The sequence below is a fragment of the Salminus brasiliensis genome, chromosome 20, assembly GCF_030463535.1.
Source record: "Salminus brasiliensis chromosome 20, fSalBra1.hap2, whole genome shotgun sequence".
Classification (NCBI taxonomy): Eukaryota; Metazoa; Chordata; class Actinopteri; order Characiformes; family Bryconidae; genus Salminus; species Salminus brasiliensis.
The window spans coordinates 5,497,992-5,524,550 of NC_132897.1; the positions used below are offsets into that span (position 1 = coordinate 5,497,992).

Below are 26,559 nucleotides of genomic sequence, written 5' to 3' on the forward strand. Positions count from 1 at the left end.
GCTAGCGGTCAAACCGGACTCGTCCAGTTTGTCTTATCTGGTGTCCAGATGTTCAGATGACTTCAGTGGTTTGCCAGGACATGTCCTTGAAGAAGGGCAGAGCTGGGAAAGCGTCAGTCTGTGAGGCATGAAATTGATACAAATCAGGAACTAATTCCAGGACAGAAGATAAATAAAGTAAGCCTGGCACGCTCCATCAGCGGAGACGGTCCCCCGGACTAAAAGCGGCGGCGCTATTTGACTCATCGTTAAGATGGTTAGACACAGTGCGATTTACAATCCTGCCGCAGGCGGTGGCTGCGTCGTGTTAGCACGTTAGCATGCTAATACGAACAAATCCCTCCAATCTGTTGAGCAGAGGACGGTAATGTCAGGATCGGTGAGCTGTCTGGTTGCAGATCGCTGCAGACTGAGGGAAGGCAGGAAGCTGGGAGTGCGTACTGGGACCTCATCAGTGCTGCGAACTTCATTAAAGCTACAGGGACAGGTGCTGTTCAAGGCGCGGCGTCATCTGGCCTAATGTTTATGTATGGAGACACCCGACAACATGCTGCCCAGAGTCCGGCCAATTAAGCATGCTGATGTATCCCCTCCAGGCATTAGTGGGATGCCTTCAAGGACAAACACAAGCTGGTAGAGAGAGGTAGAGAGAGAGAGAGAGAGAGAGAGAGAGAGAGAGAGAAAGTGATCGAGAGAGTGAGCGGGATTGAGAAGGAGACTAAAAAAAGTGAGCAAGACAGTGTGAAAGTGACAGCGAGTGAGAAGAGAGAGCGAAAGAGAGAGACAGAGAGTGAAAGTGATCGAAAGTGTGAAAGTGATCGAGAGAGTAAGGAGAAAAAGTGAGAGACAGAGAGTGAAAGTGATTGAGTGGATGAGAGAGAGAGAGAGAGACTGAAAGCGAGAGTGAGACTAAGAAAGTGAGAGAGTGTGAAAGTGATCAAGTTAATGAGAGAGTGACTGAAAGTGAGAAAGGGGAAGAGAGTGATTGAGCGAGAATGTGAAAGTGTGTGCGAGAGAGAGAGAGAGAGAGAGAGCGACGGGATAAAGAGAAAAAAAATAGAGAAAGGAAGAGAGACAAAAATTTAAACAGGATGTTTGTAACTATGCCTTGATGAATTTTACATAAGTAAATTAGCTCCGATCTGATTGGCTGCCATATATTGTAGCTCATTCAGGTCAGCCTACCTCCGGTGGTGCCTGTCCATCATTTTCATCTTTCAGCCACAATTCTGAGGAGAATGTCCTGTAGACTGGGGTTCTGCCACTGCTGGTAGACCCATATGACCGTAAGCTTCCACACACCTGCAGATTCAGCTGCTTCCTTCACACTACAGCCTTTGGCCACAACAAAATGCAATCACGCCATAACTGTTTCTGCTTTGCGACCCAATTTCCACATGTCCAACGAGACCCTCACTGCACTGTACCACCTCTTCTGAATCTACGAATCCTGTTGCACACCCTGCAGGGTATTTATAGTCCACTCTACCTGTGCAGCTCCATCTGCAGGAACCTGGAGTTACTACCACCACGTTCTTTTTTTTTTTGTCCTGGGGGTTTACACATGCATATAAACAGCAACAAAGTGTCCATGTTTACACGTTACATAATGTAACATAAAATATTACATTCAGTTTCATGATTTTGAACACTTCAAGACAACACAGCATTAGGAAATCCAGCATGATGTCAAATGAGTGAGGAGAATGCAATGCAATGTAATGTAATAGCTGGGGGTCCTCAGAGGAACTCCTATTCACTCAGCTGTATAAGGTTGCCTCAAGGTTTCTATCTGAAACTGCACATTATGATGGAAGCAGATATGGTTATTGCACCTCATGAAAGTTAACAGTGCCACCTTTTAGAAAATCAAATCTCAGCAGCACGACCGGCCCGAACAATAAGATTTACCCCGGCGTTCCCAGTTCTGGTGCTGGATCTCTCAGCACTGCACATTTTAGTGTTTTATTTGTACTAGCAACATTTTTATATTATTTTGTGTGTGCGTGTGTGTTTTTAGTATTGTTATGGCTTCCATTACAGCATGCTGGAAGTACCGTACACATGTCCAAATGTTTGTGGACACCCCTTCTAATAAATGCATCTGGCTACTCTAAAGCCGCTCCCACTGTTGACACTGATGTGCAGATTCTTAAACACACACACAGCTCGTCTAGTCCCTGTAGAGAAGTGCTGCCAGTAGAATAGGACTTTGCGAAGCAGATAAGCATGAACCTACTGGCACCATGCTACCTAATACCAGGTGTGGGCTAGAGGGGTATAAAGCCCCCTAGCATTGAGCTGTGGAGCAGTGGAACTATCTGTGTTCTCTGGAATGATGGTTGGTGCTCCATCCACTTTTGGGATGAGCTGGGGAGTTAAAGGATAACATCCTGACCTCACTGACGCTCTTGGCGCTGACTGCAATCAAATCCTCACAGCAACACTCCTCCAAAATCTAGTAGAAGGCCTTCTTCCCTGGACAGCAGAGACAGTTACTTAAAGAAAAGTATAAGCTGTTTTTAAATGCCCTTGATTTCAGAAGAAACAATGAATGAACAAACAGGTGTCCCAATACTTCTGTCCATATATATATATATATATATATATATATATATATATATATATATATATATATATATATATATATGTGAAGAACCTTTTCTAGGTGTAAAGATTGTTCACCCTTACATATCTCTTACAAAATGGTTCATTAGGGTAGCCCACCACCCCACACCAATAAGAGTGCACCATGGGTAAGACACCCAACTTTACATTCTCCTACCTTCAAAATGTACGTTACCTGGATAAGCGTATCAGACAAACGCTGTAAATGTAAATGTGTAACATGCAGAAACTCAACTCCAGACCTGTCCAGTTAAATATGGTCCTGGGAAAGCCCACCTCGTTCCCATTTCTTCAGATTTCTCTCTGTGACCTAAAATCTGAGGGTTTAGCTGGAGTTTGTGATGTGGCGTCACACTACTGTAATCACTGGTAGGCCTGCGGTCAGGAGCATGTCTACTGTTAGGAAAAGAACACAATTCATCTTCAGCTGGAGAATAACCCCCCCCCCCCGCCCCCGCCCCCAACCAATAGTTCACACATGCACTTACACAGCGGTGCTCACCCTCACCTTAATTAAAATCACATTACACAGCTACAGCGGGTGTGTCTCTATACAAACACTTCCTGCAAGGCTAAAGCTTCACTTTAGGGAAAGCAGAGAGACAGAGAGAGAGATTGCTGCCCAGAATCACGTCGTATCATTTGTTTTCTCTGCTCTCAGGGCAGGGGTTCCATGCTTGATGTGATAATCTTAATGACGGCCCGCAGCGTCTTAGTTCAGCAGATGTTCAATCACTCCAGAACATAAAAATTCCAAAAACGGCACGGAGAAAATATGGGTTATGGATGAGTACGCCTCGATTTGATGACTGCAATGATATCCTCACTAGTATCCAAAGTGAGGATAAACATCACAACCCAAATGTGAGCAACAGCAGTGGGTGGAAGGAGGGGGATGCTCCTGTGGCGTTACTTCCGAAGACATGCTGCCACCATGTGGTTCGGACCGGAACATCTAAGGTAGCGCAGTTATAACACTGAGAAAATGATTGACAGGTGAAGAGAGGAATTCGCAGACTGCCTGGTTTCGGCTGCACCTGTCAAGAGGTGGGATCCACATATTAGATGATACTAGCAGATGTTAGCAGAATCTGAGCCACTTTGACAAGAACCAAGAGACCGCGATGGCTAGCCAACTGGGTCAGAACATCTCCATAACATCAAACAGCCAAACAGTCTTGTGGGGGTGTTCCCAGTATGCAGTGGTCAGCACCTACCAAAATTGGTCCATGGGAGGACCCCCCCATTGGCACCCGAGACTCAGTGATCTCTGTACTTACAGGATCTGCTGGGGACACCTTAGTGCCAGATGCACTATATGGACAAAAGTATTAGGACATGTGCTCATTTACAGTTTCTTCTAGAATCAGAGGATGTAAAAAATCTGTCCAGATTTTAGAGGAGCATTGCTGAGGATTTGATTGCAGTCAGCAACACGAGCATTAGTGAGGTCAGGATTTTGACCCGCCAAAACTGCTGGGTGGAGCACCATCCATCCTTCCAGAGAACACAGCTCCACAGCTCAATGCTGGGGGGCTTTATACCCCTCTAGCCCACGCCTGGTATTATGCATGGTGCTACGGTTCATGGTTTATAGTCATCTGCTCCAGACAGCTCTGTTCTATTGGCAGTACTTCTCTACAGGGACTAGACAATGCATCAATTCATCAGAAGGGGTGTCCACAAACAAACATTTGGGCATATATTTTACCTCAGGACACTCAGGGGGGTCTTGTGGAGTCCACGGGATAACTTGAAGAGCCCAAAGAGTCAAGCTTCATATCAAGTTGCATAAGCCAGTGTAGCTAATGACTAAAACTACGTAGACTGAGAACTGCAACATACAGTACTACATTCCTCCAACACACGAATAAAGGCATGCAGTGTGCATGATGCTAATTGGTGGGGTGGACAATAAGCTTCCATTAGCTACATTAGCTCATAGCTCCAGTGAAAAACCTCTGTGCAAAAGAATATGTTGCCAAACATGTTTTGGCTGACTGCCTACATTTCTCTCAAATTCTTCCGTCCCTCATTCTGTGTCCAGGAATCTGTTCAGGCCCATGTGACTGTTGATGTTGAACACATGCTTGTTTTTCGCTTGTTTGATTGGCAGTTCAGCGACAGACATGTGGAATAGAGAGAAAAGAGGCAAGAGCAGACACAGGGATAATAGAAGGCTGGTGGGATGGACAGGGTCATGAGGAGAGGGCCAGCACTGACCACTCTGCCAGGCCATGGCAGCCTTTTCCACCATCTGTTTCCCACTAATTCAAAAGCATTATCTGGTCTTGATCCACGTGCTTCCTATCAACTGAGTTGAGAAGCAGAAAATACGGGACACCAGTTCCAAAAGTGTATGGAATCGCCTTAACGAGAGGGGAGGTCCTATTCCAAGCCAGCAGGACCCACTGCTCCCTCCTCACTGCGAGGCTTTTTTAGCAGACAGACCTACCTATACAGGAGATTTAAAGCATTATTATTAATTTGATGATGATGATTATGATTATTATTGTTTTTGTTGTTTATCATCATCATTATTAATAATAATAAAGTCCAACATCAAAACCCATAGGTTGTTATATGCTGGCTTGCTGTGGTAAAACCGAAGAGACGTTTGGAAACAGTGATAGACAGGGTTAGGCACTGCCAACTGGCCAGTACCCCTGGCCACAACATTTCACGATATGGCCAATAAAAATCCACAGCCTGTGGCCCAAGTGGCTACTTGCCTTGGAGATTTTTCAGCAAATAAGCAGGACTGGGCTTCCTAAAACATCTGAGCCAATGATGATTGTTAAATGGTAAAGCGAGCATCACTATGAACACTTTCTCTCCTGTTTAAGTAAATCTTAATACTACGAAACTTGTCTAACTGCATCAAATTAGATCAGATTTGGCCAAATGTAACCTTAACAAAAGTGAAAACATCTTTCTAGATCTCCTGAACCTCCCACAAGACTATAAAAATAGCCAAGCGGCTCAAGTATCATTTTCATGTATGCAAATGTTTAAGGACTAGCCGGTTTTGCTTTAACGTTAAATCTGACACAGGAAACAAGTTCAATAGGCTCAATTTAACAGTGTAAAGCAAGTTAAACATAACATCAGGCGCTACAAACGACTGGGCAATGACAGTTCTGCAATCCCTTTCGCAAGAACGCGCATTTGGTCTTGTACTATAGAGCCAGCGCACTGCTTTCCTACCCATTATACCCTCCCCAAATACCCAACCCACTCATTAGTACTTTCCCCCTTATCACATGTCATGCTCACAACACTAGGAGGGTAAGACTTAACACACGCCTCCTCTCACACGTACGCAACCAGCTGCGGAGGCAACGCTGCCAAGCAACCAATGCGCTCGGAGGAAAGTGCTGGGTACCCAGCTATGATGCATCGGCTAGTGGATGCCCAGCGCTGGCCAGCATCACGGTGATGGTGAGAGAGATATGGATGGATGGATAGACATATAGATAGATAGATAGACAGACAGATATACAGATAGATAGAACAGACATACAGATAGATAGATAGACAGATAGATAGATAGATAGATAGACATACAGACAGACAGACAGACAGATAGATAGATAGATAGACAGACAGATATACAGATAGATAGAACAGACATACAGATAGACAGATTGATGGATAGATGGATACAGAGTAATGGATAGATAGATAGATAGACAGACAGATAGATATGGAAAGTGCTGGGTACCCAGCTCTGATGCATCGGCTAGCAGACATCCAGTGCTGGCCAGCGTCATGCTGAAGTGATGGTGAGTGGGTGAGAGAGATATAGATAGACAGATAGAGATTATTTCTATCTATCTATATCTATCTCTCTCTCTATATATATATATATATATATATATATATATATATATATATATATATATATATACATACACACACATACACATACATGAGAGAGAAAAAGAGATAGATAGATAGATAGAGAGAGAGAGAGATAGAGAGAGAGAGAGAGAGAGAGAGAGAGATATCTTCCTGGACAGAGCAAGGCCAGCTCTGCTCTACCAGACAGGCAGCATAACCCAGGGTTATGGTGGCAGTGACTTAGTCCACCAGACCCTTATTTATTTATTTATATTTAAATTAAGGAAAATTCAGGAAATCCATTGTCTAATAAACCCATTTTTATAAAATCATGACATTTTCAACATCAATAAGGAATCGTGATCTCAATACTGACCCCAATGATCATGATTAGGATGTTCGCCAGTTTCGATCATTTGGATCATCAAGGAATCTTTGCATGGTGTCAAATTATCATGACGAACGGACCAACAGCAATTCTCCAAACAATCTTTTTTCAACACTGACGTGCACTAAAACTCAGGATCGCATTTCCTCCTCATGTAAGGTCGATACTTCCGGACCTACAGCTGGTCTAGAACCATCACTCCTCACCAGGTACAATGCATTACAACTCACCTCACAGCTGAACTCCAGGTCTGCATCCACCGTCACGATTTTCACACTGTAGTTCCTGGCTTGTCTCCTTCGCAGGGAATTGAGGCCCATTTTGGAGGCAAGAGCACTGGCCATTTTAAAGAAAGATCAGGGTTCTTCTGCCTCTTGAGCTGCTGTTTGACCAAACCTAGCTAAGGCACCGGGGCAAAGAGTCCAGTGTGATCGGCCTGGAAGACAAAAACAGCGTTGTTCCTCAGTGTTGGCCATCTACTGATCCACAAGTGACCGTCAGTGAGATTACGAACACCACAGGACCTGAGGAGCAGCCGGCACTAGATCTCTGGGGGTACATTAGACACATTACACCTGATCTTAGGGTCTTTCTTAAATGTTGTAAAGGCAGGGGAATGAAAGTGGTTATCTAAAGCAGTGTCCCCAGTGGTCCTGGAGAACCACCCCTGTCCTGCACATCTTGGTGGGTTCAGGAAGCTCAGGAAGGGCTTGTTAACCAGGTGTGTTGGAAACAGGTTGAACACTAAAGTGGGGAGGGCAGGGGTTCCTCCAGGGCCAGGTTTGGTTACTAAAGTATAATATAAGGTAACCAAGGTTACATAAGTAAACAACAGAGGGGGATTTTTACATTCTGGACCTGGATTTGCCTGGATTCACCTTAAGTTACCCATAACAGCAAGAAAACTAGCTAGCTAAACACCTGTTACAGTTTATACTGGATAACTACAGACTGTACCACCGAAATAAGTCCAAATACATCAATAAAGTTGACACTGTTGCTGCTGTAAACACTTGTTGTTAGCCTGCTGGCTAACTGGCTAGCTAACTAAGCCCAGACTCCAGCTGCTAAAGTACATACTTCACACACAGAAGCCATAATCTGCTCAGATCCAACAGCTCCTACATGAAGAACCCCAGACGAAGACCTCCTGTCCCCTGTGCTGCTGGATGATCAGGGCAGGCAGGTGAACGGCTGCAGTTTTCTCATGAACTCGGTGAATTTTCTTCCTCATGCCGTGAGAGCCGGCCAGCAGCAATCGCCTTCATGCACATCAACGTTCGCTCGAGATGCGCAGAGCCATCGCCACAGAGATCCCACAGAGACTCCAAACAGGAGCGACCACTAAACACTATCTATATATCTATATATTTATTTAATTTTCTAGCTATCTGTCTATCTATGTATTTATTTATCTATCTACCTTTATTTAATTAATCTATCTATATGTTTCTCTATCTATTTATTTATCTAACTATATACCTATTTAATTTATTTATCTATATGTTTATCTAATTATCTATTTATTTAATTAATTAATTTAAATATCTATGTAAATATGTATCTTTTTATTATTTCATCTATATTTTTATTTGTTTAGCTATATGCCTACCTATTTATTTATTTATGTATCTATCTAGTTGTCTATCTAGATATTTATTTAATTAATCTATCTATATATTTATCTATCTATTTATTTATTTATATAATTATCTACCTACTTTTATTTATTTATTTATTTTATCTATTTATCTAGCTTTACCATCTACCTATTTATTTCATTTATTTATCTATATGTTTATCTACTTATTTATTTATCTAGCTATCTATCTACCTATTTATTTAATTTATTTATCTATATGTTTATCTATTTATTTATATAATTATCTATTTATTTATTTATCTAGCTATCTATCTACCTCTTTATTTTATCTATTTATTGATTCATTTAAATATCTATCTATGTATATATTTATCTTTTTATTATTTCATCTATATTTTTATTTATTTAGCTATCTGCCTACCTATCTAGTTGTCTATCTAGCTATTTATTTAATTAATCTATCTATATATTTATCTATCTATTTTTTTATTTATCTAATCATCTACCTATTTTATTTATTTATTGTATCTATTTATCTAGCTTTACTATCTACCTATTTAATTTATATTTGTTTAATCTATATGTTTATATTTATTAATCTATATTTGTATCTATTTATTTATTTATCTATTTATTTATTTATCTAACTATCTGTCTACCTATGTATTTATTTATCTTTCTAGCTATCTATCTATCTACCACTTTATTTTATCTATTTATTTAATTAATTTAAATGTCTATCTATGTATATATTTATCTTTTATATTAATCTATATTTGTATCTATTTATTTATTTATTTATCTATCTACCTACCTATTTATTTTATTTATGTATTTAGATATATTTTTATTTTATTTATTTATTTATCTATTTATCTCTATCTATCTATCTATCTACCTATCTCTCTGTGTCTATATGTCTAGATGAATGGAACTGACATATCTACCATCAAATTAATTTAAACATATTTTAAATGTATATAATAAATTAAATTAAAAAATGATATTATACTTTTATTATTATATGATTAATATATATATCATGCTGTAATGAATGATAAATGTAAGGCTAAATACCATCCTGCTATTCCTCATCATTCCCTGTGTTCATACCTATATTGGTCTGTCTCTATTATATAAACATGTATAAATGATAATTATGATAAATATAATCATAAATCTAAGAGTTTATTTTAGCACCACTGAAACCTCAAGCCTCACAGCACCCGAAGCTCCGCCCCCTGCGCCAGAACGGGGCGTGGGCTCGGGTTCAACGAGGGCGTGGCCTCCGCGATGATGTCATTGGAGTAAACAGAAAAGATGGCGACGCCTTGTAACGGAGAGCGGCTTTCGGGAGCAAACGGAGAAACGTCGGAAACGCGGGGCAAGAAACTGACCGACCTTCCCACGGAGGTGTTGGAGTACATTTTGTGCTTCCCCGTGTTGAACCACATCGACATTTCCAGCGTGTCGTGCTGCTGCAGGCGACTGCACGACGTGTGTCACGGCAGCGGGAAGGTCTGGAGCCACCAGTACAAACTCAGGTTAAACACACGCCCAGCTTTCTCTAAATGCTATCATCGCGCTCCTTCCTCAGTAATTACAGTCTTGTGTGTTTCTCAGCCGTGTTGGGAGCACTTTGCATGACATCTGGCGTTTTGCTAATGCAGCACAAACACTGCTGACTGAAGTTGACCTCGTATTTCCCTGGTTATTATTGGAACTTTTCTGGTCCACCTTAAATTGTACGGATTACAGTTGCAGCTATTGGTGCGTGTATGTACTGTAAGTGCACCATTTAAGGTGGAACGGACAATTAGAAGGAAACACCTTCTTGCTTCATGCTGAGTGCTGCAACTGCATCAAATCAAGTCCAAATGAGCCTGTAAGCCTATTAATAATAGCAACAATGTATATATGTAAGTAATAACTTAAATAAATACTTATTACTATTGTTATTATTATTATTATTATTATTATTATTATTGCAATCATAATTTAGTAATTAGTGATACTGAGATTGTGTTAATTGTATTCATTATAATGTGGCCAATTTTGTGTTGTTTGTTTGTGTGTGTGTAACTTGCTAAATTGCACCATTACAAAAAAAAACCCCAAACCTTTACTCTACAGACGAGTGACAGATTAAAGGAATGACAGATTAAAGGAAACCCAAGAACAAAGTGCTCCAGAACTGCTTCAGTGTGCCTTAGAATAGATTCTGCACATCTCTACAACTGTACGGGAGGGTTAACACACCGTTCATCCAAAAGATGTTCCCTTAGTATGTGTTTTGATGGTGGTGGTGGTGGACAGTGTTGTCTGACCTGTTGGCCCAAATCACCTCTTAGGTGTTTAATTAGGTTGAAATCTGGGGACCGCAAAGCCTATAGCCCATATGATGTACATCATTTTAACTGGAGGACATCACAGGACAAATGTGAGCCATCAAAATAACTGTATTGCTTTACAGTGACCGGTAGACCCCTAGCTGATGTCACTCCTGCCACCCGTGCCCTGATAATTAACCCTCGTTTAGGTCATTAAGACCTTTTCCTCCTGACTACAGCATTGTTATACACCCCACCGATCATTATAGTATGCTTATCTATAAAAACATGCAGTACACCTGCCTTGATTGTGTGTAGGGTTGTCCTTCTGTTTGTCAGCCTAGGCTTACTAGGCCTACGCTTAACCTGGGTCTTGGAAACTGGGCCCTATTGATAAAGAGATAGGACTAGGTTAGATGGGACTGCCAATGCAAGTCTACAGCACCACAACATTTACATACACCTATCTGCTGTTATCTTTCAGTTGAAGTTGGGAGAAAAAAAAAAGATTGGCCTTGAATAACCTGCTAAAATTCTCAGATAATCTTGTGCGGTCCCCTTTTGCCAGCAGCAAACAGCTGCCAAGTTACATTTGTTGTTGTTTATGACGCAACTCTGATCAAGTATTCTTTGTACAAATTTTCATACATTTTGGCCTAGAACAAAGATTAAAGCTTCAGGAGGACAACATGTGCAGAAGACTTACAAATTGCATAACTACACATAATTATACCTACAGTATGATCCTTATTATTCAGGTTATATTATTAAGATGTATTATTCATATTATATACAGTACTATGCAGAGGCTTTAGGCAACTAAGCACATTATTTAAAGTGTTTCTCTGAACGTTACCAACATAAGAGCCAGTCGTTGGCGAGCTCAGGTCTGCGAGCATGCAGAGACATCTATCATGTAGGCAAAGAATCCAGAGCTTTCATTCGCAGAGAGCAGCCGGCGACAGGTGGTGCCATGTTACTTGAGGCTAGTAGGTGAAAGAAAGCCAAACTAAATCATATATACATATAAATAAACAAACAATATAGACATAAATATAAAACATCTCAGACTATTATTAATTAAAAGTTCATTGCTTTTTAAAAAAGGTATAAATGCATTATTCATTATCAGTGACATTAAACAATATGACAAAATGACAATAACATCATTTATCGCAATTATTTCTGGGACACTTTATCGTCCAAAAAATATTATTGTCACAGCCCTATGCGTTGATGTAAAACCATGACTTTTTGTATACTGTTATTAATATTTATTTTAAATATAATATTAGTGTTCTACTGAGCAAATAAACACCTAGTACCCAGATAAGTTTTTTTTTATTCCAATTTCCAAGGGTCAGAGGTAGCCTTAAACACTATGCCTTGCCTGTAAAAAAAAAAAAAAAGAAAATTACTATATAACAAAACTGTATAAACAAAGTCAGTGGGCAGTAGCCAGAGGTGTTGCTCAGAAGAACACTGTGACCTCGAGACACCATACAGATTTGTTCAGTTCCACCAGCAGCTTACCTGATTTACTTCACTGAAGCACTTGTGGTGATGGATGGATGGGACCTGGAAATACTGGCCTTTCTTCAGGAGAGCTCTGTAAATGGTTAACAAATCCAATCTCAATAAAATGTTTGTTAATTTCTATTTATTCTATTGTTATTTTTTCTGGATGAACAAAAGCTGACTGTCCAGATAAATAGCTTTACAAATAGCTTTACATGCCAGCAGCTTGTGCACAGTGTGATGTGTAGCTTACACCTACAACACCTATCACCTACAACATTAGCACCACTGACCGATGAAGTGAAAATCATTGATTATCTTCATCTACAGTGGCGTCTGTTAAAGGGTGGGATCTGCATATTAGGCAGCAAGTGAACAGTCCGTTCTTGAAGGGCATTGTGTTTTTCTGGTATGCAGTGGTCAGTACCTACCGAAAGTTCCCCAAGAAAGGACAACCGCTGTGTGTTGTCCTTTGTGTGATCCATGGAGACACTTCCACCAGGGCCATGGCCTTGCGATGGCTAGACGACTGGGTCAGAACATCCCCAGAACGTCAGGCAGGTCTTGTCGGGTCTTCCTGAGTACCAAAAGTGGTCCAATGAAGGGTAACTGGTGAACCGGTGACTGCTTCATGGGCACTCAAGGCTTATAGAGGTGATCTATGGAGGCCCCATCTCACAGCAGGACTTGTACGAATGCTTAGATCTGTTGTGGTGGCACGAGGGGGGGTGGGGGGTCTTCTCAATATTAGGCTAATGTTCTGGCTAATCAGTGGGTGTGGTTATAAGCGTGAGGAACAGAAGTCTGGACCTGAGCGCAGTCCCTTGAAGTGTAAGCAGATTGTTTGATGTATTAAACTCTGTTTAGTCTGAGCTGAGTGGTATTTTTCGGTGAGAATAAATAATGGGTCTGTCTGTCTGTCTGTCTGTCTGTCTGTCTGTCTCCCTTCCTTCATTTCTTTCTCTTTCCTTCTTTCTTTCTTTCTCTGCTTCTTTCCTTCCTTCCCTCCCCAGGTGGCCCAGACTGCAGAGACTTTATCGGCAGAATGAATCCTACGATTGGCAGAAGGAGTACAGGACCAGGCACATGGTGTGTCAACAGATCCAAAGAACAGTCGTGTCCATCTCCAAGAGATTCTTCACAGAAGTTGTAAGTGACGTTACCTGTAGTAGGCCTGCAGCAGGCCTGCAGCAGACCGTTATAAATCCTGAAAACGACTGTATTGTAAGTAAATGTAGTCCTTGTTAAAGCGGAAAGCCACATATTTTCCACATTTCTGCACAGATCTCTCATTATAATGTTAATAATAAATCATTTAAAGTGGTCTGGTGTGAATATGCTGTATTCTAGAGAAACCCACTGATGTCAGCTCCCTTAAAAAAATAAAAGTTGTTACATGAAATTGTTACAAATATATTGGAGAATATCTATGATCGTGTTTTATGATTGTTTTAAGATGAGTAATGGCCTAAAACATATACTCATGCTGTTGTCAAACAAAAACCTTTACAGGAGAAGGAAAACATTTTAATATTGAAATTAACTTTCAATAGAAGTCAATGTAATAGATTTTATTCAATTTCATTGGAGCTTTTCTATTGGTCTGTTCATCCTGAAATTGGGGTACAAAGTAAAGGCCAACTTCCAGATTCACAGTAGGTCAAAAAGTCAAAAACAACAAATGCACACACACACAGTTGCAAGGAAACCCTTTGAAATTACCTGAATTTCTGCATTGATTTCTGTAGAAACAAATACAGACTAACACAAACTAACTGAACTAATAACACGTGTGCTTTCTTTTATTGAGCACATTGCATAAATCTATAGTACAGGCCAGAAATGCAGAAATCTAGGTCATTCCAATAGGCTCACCTACTTAGTCTGGCAACTGTTCATACAAAAGCACCAACCGTAAATGCAGTATTCCATTTAGAACGCTCACTTAGCTACACGGGTCATTTTGGATAGGGGATAAATTGGCTGTATTTGACATTGCAACCCCTGGTTCCTGTTACTGTAAAGAAATCTAATGTTTCTGTAATGCACCATTTCACACCAACCACCTTAGACCAGTTTATTTATATCTTAATAACGACAGATGTGCAGAAATAAAGAAATATAGATGTGGAATCCCCCTTTAAATTGATAGTTTGGCAAACTCAGATTTACACATCTTTATTCTTACACTACATATCAATCAATCAAACGAGCAACTATCCCTTTAACGCAGAGGTGAGTTGAAGGGCTGGTAGATGTATGAGGTAAGTGGGTCGTTGCTGTTTTTGAAGCACTAACCCAGAGGTCTGTAACTCAGCCTTGCGTTGGCCAGGTTTTGGGGGACAGCTTTACAGAGATCGAGTCCCTGGGTGCTCCCGAACATTTCTGTGAAGACGAGCTCCTCTCCATTCTCAACTCTGACAGAAGGTCAGAACAGTGTTTGTTTTGTTGTTGTTTCCTTTTTTGGGGTCTTTTTTTTCACTTATCTTTATATGCGTCCAGAATATTGAGCGCTCTCTGTTCGTCTCTGTCTCTCCTTCAGAAAAAGCTTGACACTCAAGTACTATGCAAAGAAAATCCTATACTTCCTTCGCCAGCAGAACATCTTAAGGAGTCTGAAGGCCTTCCTGGAGCGTCCTCCAGAAGAGCAGTCTGCACTGGAAGGTGAAATCATTCTTCTGAGAGATCTAGCTAACAGCATCCCTACAAAAATGGATTTCCAAGATTTCCAAAATCAAGCAGACCTATATGGACAAAAGAATTCGGACACCTCCTCATTCGTTGTCTGAAATCAAGGGTATTAACAGGGTATAATCAAGGTATTGTTGGAGAAGCCGTCTCCACCACACTGGCAAGGCATTCTGGTAGATTCTGGAGCATTGCTCCAAGACCTTTTCAGCTTCAGGAACATTAATGAGGTCAGACTGTTGGATAATCACCACCCCATCTTATCCCCAACTCTGCAACTCATCTCAAAAGTATTGGATGGGGCACCACCATCGTTCCAGAAAACACAGTTAGTTCCACTGCTCCACAGCTCAATGCTGGGGGGCTTTATACCCCTCTAGTCCACCCCTGGCATTAGGCAGCATGGTGCCAATAGGTTCATGTTTATCTGATCCAGAGAGTCCTATTCTATTGACAGAGCTTCTCTACAGGGGCTAGACGAGCTGTGTCTGTGTCAGCAATGGGTGCAGCTTAAAAAAAGCTGAATGCATTCATCAGAAGGGGTGTCCACAAACATGCAAACAGGCAATGTGTCCCTGTTCATAGCAACTAGACAGGGAGATCTACACCTGTTTACATCAGACCTTGTCTGAAATGCATCTCCACTGACCACCTTCGTGACTGGAGGAAAGTGTACACTGTTAAAAATAATGGTTCTTTGAGCGATGCCATAGAAAAGCCACCTTTGGTTTCATTAAGAACTAGGAGCCATCTTGAAGCCTGGTATTTGTCCTTACATCATCCACATGTTTCCTTAAATCCTACATGATCCTCTTTCCTTTCTCTTCAGGTGCTGTATTAGTCGATCAGTATTGCAACCCCCTGGCTGATGTCACTCTGGAAAGTATATCTGCCCAACTGAACGACATCACCGAGAAGGTAAAGAAGTTCCTACGGGTGAAAAACGCCTCTCATCCGAGCCTGAGAACAAGCCAAGGTTGGTCAGATGTTTTCAGGCAAATTAAAAACATGGTTTTCAGCACATGTTCAACGTCACTGTCAGAACCAAACTTTGTATCTCCAAAACAGCAACCTTCTTAACTTCTAATGGACGATCAGTGGATAAAAATTTTATTCTGGGTCATTTTGGAACATTGGTCCCTTCCAGTACTTCCAGGACTGTAAAAAAACATGAACGAATGTTGTTCAATTCCCCTTGCAATCTATAGAAATGAAGGCAAAACTATCTGCCATGTTGTCAAATCTGCAACCAGAGTCTGCTCAGTAGACACCAGAGGCGGAGCCACACTCACCTAGTCATTTGGTAGACCTGCCCCCTTCTCCCAGACCAAGTTCAGTGTCCCAAACCGTCTTCATTGAGCTTTCAGCGCAGAAGCAGAGCAGATTTCCCCCTTGGGTTCCCAGTTTGTCTGGTAAGTCTATTGCTCCAGCAGTAAAAGTGCAGCTCATGGAAGTTCCACAGCATCTCAGGTACGGGTAGGGTGCCATGCAGGTCCTGCAGACAACTGGTCTGGTCTCTTCCGGCCAAGGCTGTCAATCACTTAATTCCTAAGTGTAACCTCGCCTTCTTACGAGGTAGCAGAATAAGGTTCTGGGGGCACACGGAAAACTAACTGTTGGAATTTGGAGACCCTGGAGATGGAAATTGGGTGGAGTTTTGTCATTGAAACATATTGGGGGGTGGGTAGAGCTACACATCATACTGCAACTTGCCAGTAGAGGCGCTAAACTTGTGGTTGCTTCACTTTTGAGAGACGTTGCGCTGTCCATGTTTTTCTACAGTCGTTGGTTCATTCCTCATTAAATTGTGACACAATGTAAAGAACAACTGCCAGATTCACATCATGTCAAACTTTTTAAAGCAGGATATGAGGATTTGTTCCTGACGTCAATGATGAGCTTTCTAAATCTCATCTAATCTCATTTATCTGAACACATTGTTTTTTTAGGTGACTGCTTGGTCGTGGAAGACTTTGAGCTTCAGAGGCAAGTGATCTGTTCCCTTAATGCGGTTTTGTATGAGCAGCTTCAGTACAAGGGCAACGAATGTGACTACTACAACCCACTCAATTCATACATACACCAGGTACGTGACTGTTGCAGCACACTGAACTACGTGTCATGTGTTCATGTACATGCTGCATGTTCTCATGGTCACTGGTTCTGTAGAATACATGTGGCATTAACTCGTTAGAGCCCATGGTGACATATGGAAAGTTCTCTACAGCACTTTGTCCTTCACTTTAAGCCTTGAAGACCCTAAGTGACCTCCTGCATGCCTGTGTGCTTTAGACAAAAAAAGGGTACCTTTTGCTTCTAAGATCTAACCCAACACATGTAACGATTCAAACACTTTAATAGATCGTCATTTTACATATAATAATTTCTGACCCCAGGTCATGAAATTGTTGTTGGGACGTATTTGTTACACTGGAATTTTACCCTCAAACTGTGTGTCATGAGACCTCTTTATCACTATAAGAAAAAAACACTAATGAGCTGCTCAATTAACTGAACTAAATCATTTCGTTTGAATCAGTATTCGAAACGGGTTCATTGCAACATACTTTCAATAGATTAATTTCCAAGTTATTCAGGAGAGTCTCTTCCAGATTCGTCCTTAAACGGGTGTTTCAGGTCAAATAAAAAGCAGAGAAATTATTTGAATGCTAAAATGTCACACTAATAATAAAAAGTGGATGCACAACATTTCTAAACTTCATCAGTTATTGAACACTGACTTGAACCATCTTTATAAACAAAAATAAATGAAACTGAAAAATAAAAAAAATATAAAATCTATAAAAATTAATAATAACATTAATGCAAATTAACACAAACACAAATTTCCTCAAGTAATCAATTGAAGAAAAAAAAATTTTGTGCACTTGCACTAGCATCAAAAATCTTTTAGTGCAAATAACAGCAGTCTTTCTCACTCTACCCCTCTTTCACCACGAACACGAACATGCCTGACTTTAAATCTGCACTACTAAACACGGATATCGGCCGACCTCTAGCTGGAATCCCGGGTCATGCTGCTTGCCATCAGCAGCCAGTGTCAGAGAGAGCACAATTGGCCTTGGGGGTGGGTTGATGGCACTTTCTCCCCACATCACTCCTAGCGTGATGTTGGTCAGCCCAGACTTCTGTTAGCTGTTGCATCGGAGCTGGGGAGCTGCGCTTCTACTCCGAGCGCGCTAGCTCCCTAGCGATGCTGTTTTAATGGCAGTGCGAAAAGAGATGGTGGCTACTAAAAGAGATGGTGGGGATTGGGTTGGTTGGCCTTCCAAGTAATGGAGGTACCTTTATTATAGGATGTTGTTGAAATCTTATATTCTGGTTAGGTGCTACTGCGGCGGACCGGCATTCCCATCAGCCTATCTGTGTTGTATATGATGCTGGCAAGAAAGCTGGGTGTCCGCCTGGAGCCAGTCAACTTCCCCAACCATTTCCTGTTACGTTGGTGCCAGCGCCAGACCAGGTGGGCATTTCTACTGTGCAGTCATACGCAATATGCTTTTCTAAGTATATCGAAGACAGCTGCACGTTTCATTACGAGCAGTGGAATCAGACGGGTTTAACTGGATGAAGTGCAGCACGTTTTGAGTGAAAATCACTGTACTCAGTATGGGAGACTGTTGAAATGGTAGTTTTTAAGAATCGGTCGCTACTGATTCATTTTGTTTGTGATTATGTGTATCGCAGTAAACATCCTGTATCATAAAATTGTTATCATTTACATACTTAATACTTAAAAAGTTGTTTAAAAAAATGTTTCTTAATCCCTCAATCTAAAGCAAGGGTTAGAACTGGATGGAGCTGATCCGTTAAAATATGTCAGAATCAGATAACCTTAAATGTAATATCTCTAACAGTAAAAATAAGGAATTTTCTTATAGGACCAGGTAGGTATTAAGCCTAGCCGTTAAATACAGGTTTTTGTTCAATGAAAAATCTTGATTCTAAATGCTGTGTAGTCAAAGATTGGTCTTAATCCTTGTCTGGTCCCATCCCTGAAACTGACCCATACAGTCTTTAAATTATTATTATTATTATTATTATTTTAAAATGTAAGGTCAGAAAGTGCCTTATTTCTACTACTAGAGATATTAAATGCAGGGATGTCTGATAACTGGCATGTTTAAAGGATTGGCCTGATCCAGTTCTAATCCTTGTTTCAGATCAAGGTTTAAGAGATTTAATCAGTACGTAATTTAACTAATTCAAACTACTGTACGTACTAAAGAATCTCCAGCCAACAGCAGACCTATGGTGACAAAAAGGATCCCCCTATCAGTTTTGAATAAAATATACGAGTACTACATACTTCTGGATTTCAGTATGGTATTATTTGTGGTACTTTAAGGTATTAAAAGGGAAATTTTGGCAGGGGGTGAAAAATATTAAGTAAATTAATTCACCTTAAACCTTCTTTTGCTCTTGTGTGCAGTAGTGATGATATCTACGACTACGTTTACATCGATGCGTTTGGGAAGGGGAAGCAGCTGACTGCTAAAGAGTGCGAGTACCTGATCCGTCAGCAGGTGACAGCAGACTACTACAGCTCCATCAGCACCACTGAGCTGCTGCTGAGGATGGTGGGCAACCTGCTCAACATCGGAAAGAGGGGGTGAGTCACTGTCTCGTGTGTGTGTGTGTGTGTGTGTGTGTATATATGACTATATATATGAATGGGGAAACTGCTACCTAAAAACAATGAATGTTAATGGTTAGAGTGCTGGACAGCTGCTTAGAGGAGCCTATGGCTGTTTATTGCTGGGACAAGGTTTGAGAAGTCAGAGCATTGATAAAACCTTACCCTTTGCATCACCTTACCCTTCCTAACATGAGCAAGCCATAGCCCTAACAAGCTAATTAAGGCCTGAGATCTTCAGAAAAGATTTCCTGGTGTGCACTTTTGCATTTCTTTTTTCACTAAAATTGTACAAAACAACATTACACTAATTGTTATCAGGAATCCACTAGGGAGCGCCATGCAAAACTGCATGCAGTCATCGCACATTAGTCTCAAACTGCTTCAGGTATGACAGAAACCAGACCTCTGTACTTGTGTCCACTGTTATAATGTTTCCTATAAACAATGGACAATTGTATGAGCAGAATTCAGGCTATGCCTGGCTGTGCTGTTTATAGAGAACAGAGAAGTCTCTGTTCTTTGAACGCTGTGCTGATCTCAGCTAAACAGGCTATGAGAGCGTCTGATTACTGACACTAGTTTCCACAACTGTTCCATGCAGAGAAGGCAATGAGAAGTCATATCAGCTCCTGAGGGACTCTCTGGATCTCTACCTCACCATTGACCCTGACAACGTCCAGTATTTGCTCCTCCAGGCCCGACTCTACTTCCACTTGGGCATTTGGCCTGAGAAGGTCAGCACTTTTTTTTTTTTTTTTTTTTCTTTCTAATTTTACTCCAAGTAGAGCAGATTTCCACAGGGCAGGGCAGTGGCAGCCTGTCACCTGTGTAGACACACCTAAATTAAATTGCCTTTAGTTTAAAAGTGATCATTATTTATAGTAACAGTAGTTACTGTCTGGTTCAAGACAAATTATGGGGTTATCTTTTAAAAAGACTTGCATTCTCTACATCTATGACTTAATAATAACTCAGTTTCCCATGTAAATATTGAATAAGTCTTAAGTTTATATAATCTATGGAAATTTAAGAAATCAAACACAACGACTGTAAATTAACCTCTTATTAAAACAATCATTCATACTGTGTGTATCAGTTCCATTATATGACCTGTAATGTTAACTTCTTAAATAATAAGCTGTCTTTTCCTAAGAAAGTTATTATCCTTATCAGTGGCATTAAATGCCATTAAAATTATATTGTTTATTTATTTCTGAGACATTTAGCATCCAAAAAGGCAGGCTTAGGTTAAACCTTTGTCTTGTCTTTATCAGGTTCTGGATATACTGCAGCACATCCAGGCATTGGACCCCTCTCAGCATGGAGCTGTCGGATACCTGGTGCAGCACACTCTGGAGCACATCCAGCATAAGAGGCACCCCATAGAACCAGAGGTCAAGAGACGCAGCGCCCCCGAACACGGCCAAGTGCAGTACTCCGTGGGCCTCGTCATGAAACACAAGAGGTGTGTGGTTGTGTGTATAAGAGAGTGATGATCAACAGAGGTGGTCTGCACAAGTGTCCTTTACTTACTCGATATCGCAGGCCGTGAGAACAGCGGCTTCAGTTACTCCTCATTTGAATGCCCCCCTTGAGGGCGTTCTGAGTCAAAGCAGTGTTCAGCAAAGCAGAGAGGCACTTGCAGCCTGAGCTCCATTTAGAATCCATTTACCTGTCCCCAGTGGGGTCGGTTGGCCACATTCTTCCACAGAGAGGAGTGTAGCGGTTCAGCTCACATCAATTCCAGTTTATTGGCGATGTCAACAGGCATGAGTGTTCTGTATAACAAAAAAACAGTGCATTTGGGTACATTACACAAACTCACAAGTTAGCTTTGCTGTGTTTGTAACCGTACTAACTGTACAGCAGTTCACAGAGTACTTGAGAGTGCTGCCCAGGCATTGCTTTATTACTCATAGTTCAAATAAGGGCTATTATTTTGGATTGTTGCGAATAGATTATTGATTGTTGGTTATGGACAAAAGTATTGGGACACCTGCTAATTAATTGTATCTTCTGAAATCAAGGGTATAAAAGCTTTTCCTGCTTTCTATTAGATTGTGGAGGAGCATTGCTGTGAGGCTTTAACTGCATTCAGCGACAAGAGCGTTAGTGAGTTCAGGACGTTGGGTATTCACCCCATTGCAGTTGCATCCCATTCCATTACAGATGTGCACACGTACTCAGCTTGTCTAGTTGCTGTAGAGAAGTACTGCTAATAGAATAGCCAAACTCTCTGGAGCAGATAGACATGAACCTATTGGCACCATGCCTAATGTAAGGCATGGACTAGAGGGGCATGAAGTCCTTCAGCATTGAGCTGTGGAGCAGTGGAACTGTGTTCTCTGGACTGATGGATGGTGCTCCATCCAGTACTTCTGGGATGAGTTGGGGATGATGAGGTAAGGTGGTAATCATTCAACATCCTGACCTCACAGCAATGCTCCTAGAACTAGAAGAAAACCTCCCCTGGACAGTTGTTGGAAACTGAAAAGCCTTTTCTATGCTCTTGATTTCAGAAAAAAAAAAAAAACAGAATGAGCAGGTGTCCCAATACTTTTGAGGATATACTTTTGATATCTTCGCTTGTGGTTGCCATGTGCAGGTCAGGTTACAACTGTGTTATTTACGGATGGGATCCCAAATGCACGATGAGTCAAGAGTGGATCACTACAATGAGAGTCCATCAGCTGTCCAACGGTGCCAATCAGCCGTTCTACAACGTTCTGGTGCAGGACGGCACCTGCCGATACGCAGCACAGGGTAAGCAGAAGCTTCGGACTGAGCCCTATAAACATCTAGCTGCACCTAACCACTATCTGAAGCAGTACCTGTAACACCTGTAAGACCTAGGCCTACACTGAAGGTAGGCCTACACAGTGTCCACAGTCGCGTAGTAGCTTTTCTCATGACACTGATCTGTAGTCAGATGCCATATGCCATAGATGCACATATAGCACCCCTAATATTTGATAAAGTCCCATAGCAAGATTTCTGGCAGACTTGCGGTTGCATATTTGACCTCTCGTCTTTCGTCAAGTTAAAGTAATTGCCTTGTTTTTCTGGAACGGACCTGACTTTTAAGCATGTAGGGTTGAGGTCAGGACTTTGGAAAAGCTTGATGTTTTGATGTTGCTGAAAGCTTGAGCCTGCTACATCCATTCCACAGGCAACCTTAACTGTCTAACTGATGATTTGAGGTCACGCTGAGGAAACCTGTGGTAGTCCTTCATTATTCCATTCATTTGCAATATACCAGTTCCACTGACCACAAAATAGCCCCTGGTCATGATGCAACCACCGCCAATCTTAACAGTTGGAACAGTGTTCTTGGGACTGAATGCTTCACCTTTACTCCTTCAGATATACCTCTGGTCATTGTGGCCAAACAACTCAGTCCTCATCTGACCATAAAGCGTTCTTCCAAATGTCTTTTTTTTTTTTGGTCCGTCTGGTCAGCTGCAAACTTAAGTTGACCTTAAAGGTGTTTTTTCTGGAGCAGGGGGCTTCTACTTTCCTGGACGGCAGCCTCTCAGTTCATGGTGACCCAAAACTCATGTAACTGTAGTGGCTACACCTCCCCATGACCTGTACCTAGGTACACATGTATAACCTGATCATCTGCAGACGTTTAGAAATGGCTCCAAGAGACATTCCTGACCATGTGAACGTACAGTCAGTCTTGTCAAGGACTGTCCTATTGTACTGTGTGTTGGTCAAACTCATAGAATGCCTCTAAGCCAATCAGATTGTGAGGTCCGAAGTAATTATGGTATAATCTCTGAGCCACTATATGCAAAAGTGGACTCGTACGTCTCGAGGATACAAATACAGTAGTAATGTCCAACCAACCACAAGGAGTACCACAGCAACCACTTGAGCAACACCCTAGCAAGCACATGGGATACCATAGCGATCACCTTGCAACACTATAGCACCTATCTAGCAACCACTTAGCAACACTAAAGCAACCACCCAGTAATACTGTTGCAACAATATTAACACCTGTATTAACCACCTACCAACCACTTGGCAACATCATAGCAACCACATGGGACACCATAGCAATCCCCTTGCAACACCAATCTAGCAACTACTTACTAACACAATAGCAACAACCTAGTAATAATGTTGCAACCATATAGAATCAACAACCATATTAACCACCTACCAAACACTTGGCAACATCATAGCAATGCAAGTGGATACCATAGCAACCATTTTCAACACTTGTAACACTGGCTTTAAATAACACATTACATGCTTACATGACCTTTGTTTCTGTCCATCCTTAGAGAATCTGGAGCCTCACTCTGCTCCGTTAGAAATCGCCCACCCCGAGGTCGGGCGATACTTCACAGAGTTCGCGGACACACACTACGTGGCCAACGAGGAGCTCCAGACGCGTTACCCAGAAGACATGGCGGAGACCCAGCGTGCCGTACAGGAGCTGTACCACACAAACAACCCCAACTCAGGGCACCCCACAGGGCCATGCACTGACCACCACAGCCACAATGCCTCATCGGCTCCCTAGACCACATACTGGCGCCTCTCTCTCTCTCTCTCTCTCTCTCTCTCTCTCTCTCACTCACCCTTCATCACCAACGCTAAGCTCCCCACACTTTTCACACAGATCCAGCCTCCTGCTCATGTCTGGCCGTACTGGGGGACGTTTCACGTACCCAGATCTAGTGAAGTCTAGGTCTGGGGTATGATGTTGATGTGGAAACTTTGCTCTTAACGGAACATTCCAGCGCTTTTCAACCTGATCTCTATCTGCTGCATCTGTGTCTGACCACTGATTACCACTGATGACCATTTCAAAAGGTTTCCGAGAACCCACCGACTCCAAACTGAGCTACAATGGAAGTCAACGGGAAGTTGCTGAATTCTGCGAGTAAATGCTTAAAGTGATTGACTAAATAATAGCAGTTCAGAATTACAGTGGTTACTCTTGGAATAAGAGAATGTCCCACCAAAGATAGCCAAAGGTGGAGGTTTCATACTATAAGAAGCTGATAGGTCCACTTACTGAAATTGCTGTATGTGGTAACTGACCATACACTACAAATCCAGCAGATAGAGATTCAGAAAAGAAGTATTCATTTAAAGCAGTGGTAGGCGATTCCAGTCACGGAGGGCCGGATTCCTGGACAGTTTTGTGGGTTTCCTGCTCAGGCACACCTGATTTGGCTCCCCTGTTAGTTGCCAGGTTTGGTAGATCTGTTAGTGCAAGGAAATCTGTGCAGCAAACTGTGCTGGGCTCCGGCCCCTGTTGCCTTTCCTTGCTTTGCACCGTTATAGACCAAGACTTGACCTTAGACAAGTTTAAATGATGTTTGAGTTCGAGCTCAGTTCAAGAAGAGAACGACTGGGTGCATGAAGCCTCTCAGAAGCCCCTCAGAGTTGGACAGAGCCCCCCCCTTACGGTCTGTAGCTTTAGGATGATCCTAACTGTTTCGTTAATACACTTCAGCATCCAGTGCACTAAGAAATCCCCCCCAGATTCAGTTTTTAATGATTACAGGTTGAGGCTGTTGAGTCTAATCCCAGATTGGAGCTGGTTCTGGATCAGAACTATTGAACTAGGACTATTGAAACTCAAGCTGTACAAATCTGAAGATCTCATTTCTCGAGTGTAATTTCTTAATCCGCACTGACGCTCATCTGATCAGTCTGAGAGAGTGTGTTTTCTCCTTGATCAAACCATGTTCATGCACTTATGAAGGATATATTAAAACAAAAGTAAGAAATTGTCACCCGATGTAATTTTTCTAATATATTTACAAGTAAAACACTAGTAAACAAGGGCTTGAGGAAGTGGTCTCGTGATAAGATCACAAGGATGAATGCTTGAAAATGGTTGTAGATGCCAGAGACAAGAGAATGGGTCTCAATAAAAAAAAAAAGAGAAGCTCAAAGTTTCTGGTCTCCAGTGCTTTTTTTTTACTATTATATTAATCTGCTTATACAGACATGAGCAAAAGTTTCAGCGTCCCTGGTTTGTTTTGTTTTGGGTTTTTTTGGTAATTAAGTGCACACCCTCTACAGAGACATTAGCACACCCTTCTGTACTTCCATTTTTACAAAAGAATATTTGCAGTTGTGCAGGTTTAAGAATAAAAAAAAGATGCTAACATACATACACACACACACACACACGCATTATATATATATATATATAATCTCATTATTGTGTTTAACTAACTATTTTAATAAATAAATCTGTATTTTGGACATTTTAGTGAGCTCCATAAACTACTTTCAGTAAGTTGTAAATTATTTACTTACTACTCTCGTTTTATATATCATTTTTCAATATAAATGATAAAACAGTACGTGCTGCACATACATGAACAGTAACCGAAAAAAAGATTTAGGAGTATATACAAATGTTTCAAGAAGTTCCAAGAATTTCATATTTTAAGGATTTAATATATTTTAGTTTAGGAGCAACACATTTAATTTTAAACAAAAGAATATTAAACTTGAGCAGTTATGCTTAGTTTATATTTGTGTATTATATTATGTTTCCACCGGTCAACACATCACAGCCAGAGAAAACACTCAACATTAAAAACACCTGAATGACCAAATATGATCTGGATCTTTGCAATACCCAAAGAAGTTGCCAACATTTTATAATATAGAATAAAAATGACTGAACGGGAGTAGTACACTGCTGTACTGACTTGTACAAAGTTGTAAAGCTTCTTTAACTTTGCCTAGAAGTGGTAATCAAGCTGTCTAAACTTTTACATTTACCCCAATTAAGTTACAAAAATGTAAAAATGTACCACAAGTAAGTTATAAGAAAGATGTAAACTTTTACATTTTCCATAATTAAGTTATAAAACTGTGAGGATTCCCAGATGAGAGCTATAAACTTTTACATGTA

The 26,559-nt window shown here is 41.2% G+C and overlaps 2 protein-coding genes across 5 annotated transcripts in view; one reads left to right on the plus strand and one right to left on the minus strand.

The window, feature by feature from the left end:
* nf2a (NF2, moesin-ezrin-radixin like (MERLIN) tumor suppressor a) overlaps nt 1-8,130 on the minus strand; it is a 58,482-nt gene extending 50,352 nt beyond the window's left edge. The window contains exons 1-2 of one of the 2 annotated variants that reach the window (XM_072664503.1): nt 7,985-8,130; nt 7,090-7,295 (exon numbers count right to left, since the gene is read on the minus strand). In XM_072664503.1, the coding sequence (XP_072520604.1) occupies nt 7,090-7,203 (114 nt within the window). In that variant the 5' untranslated portion in view covers nt 7,204-7,295; nt 7,985-8,130. Of the gene's footprint in view, nt 1-7,089; nt 7,296-7,939 lie in introns of both variants that reach the window. The other variant, XM_072664502.1, reaches the window with a different exon arrangement.
* Nucleotides 8,131-9,765: 1,635 nt separating this feature from the next.
* On the plus strand, nt 9,766-25,582 carry fbxo21 (F-box protein 21). 3 transcript variants are annotated; one of them, XM_072664794.1, is made up of 12 exons: nt 9,766-10,006; nt 13,324-13,459; nt 14,628-14,737; nt 14,853-14,974; nt 15,828-15,974; nt 16,948-17,084; nt 18,346-18,482; nt 19,452-19,631; nt 20,260-20,392; nt 20,933-21,123; nt 22,264-22,421; nt 23,954-25,582. In XM_072664794.1, the coding sequence occupies exons 1-12, from the start codon at nt 9,783-9,785 to the stop codon at nt 24,193-24,195; spliced, it is 1,917 nt and encodes a 638-aa protein (XP_072520895.1). In that variant the 5' UTR covers nt 9,766-9,782; the 3' UTR covers nt 24,196-25,582. The 3 variants fall into 3 exon arrangements, with proteins under 3 accessions (XP_072520895.1, XP_072520896.1, XP_072520897.1); XM_072664795.1 differs by having other exon boundaries at nt 19,455-19,631; XM_072664796.1 differs by having other exon boundaries at nt 14,643-14,737.
* Nucleotides 25,583-26,559: the final 977 nt, after the last annotated feature.

What these genes read in the sequence shown, in the direction of transcription:
- fbxo21 (XM_072664794.1), top strand. Translation starts at nt 9,783, where the DNA reads ATGGCGACGCCTTGTAACGGAGAGCGGCTTTCGGGAGCAAACGGAGAA. An exon ending in GAGCCTGAGAACAAGCCAAG is followed by an intron (nt 15,975 to 16,947) that starts GTTGGTCAGATG and finishes TTGTTTTTTTAG; the next exon opens with GTGACTGCTTGGTCGTGGAA. An exon ending in TGGGCATTTGGCCTGAGAAG is followed by an intron (nt 20,393 to 20,932) that starts GTCAGCACTTTT and finishes TGTCTTTATCAG; the next exon opens with GTTCTGGATATACTGCAGCA.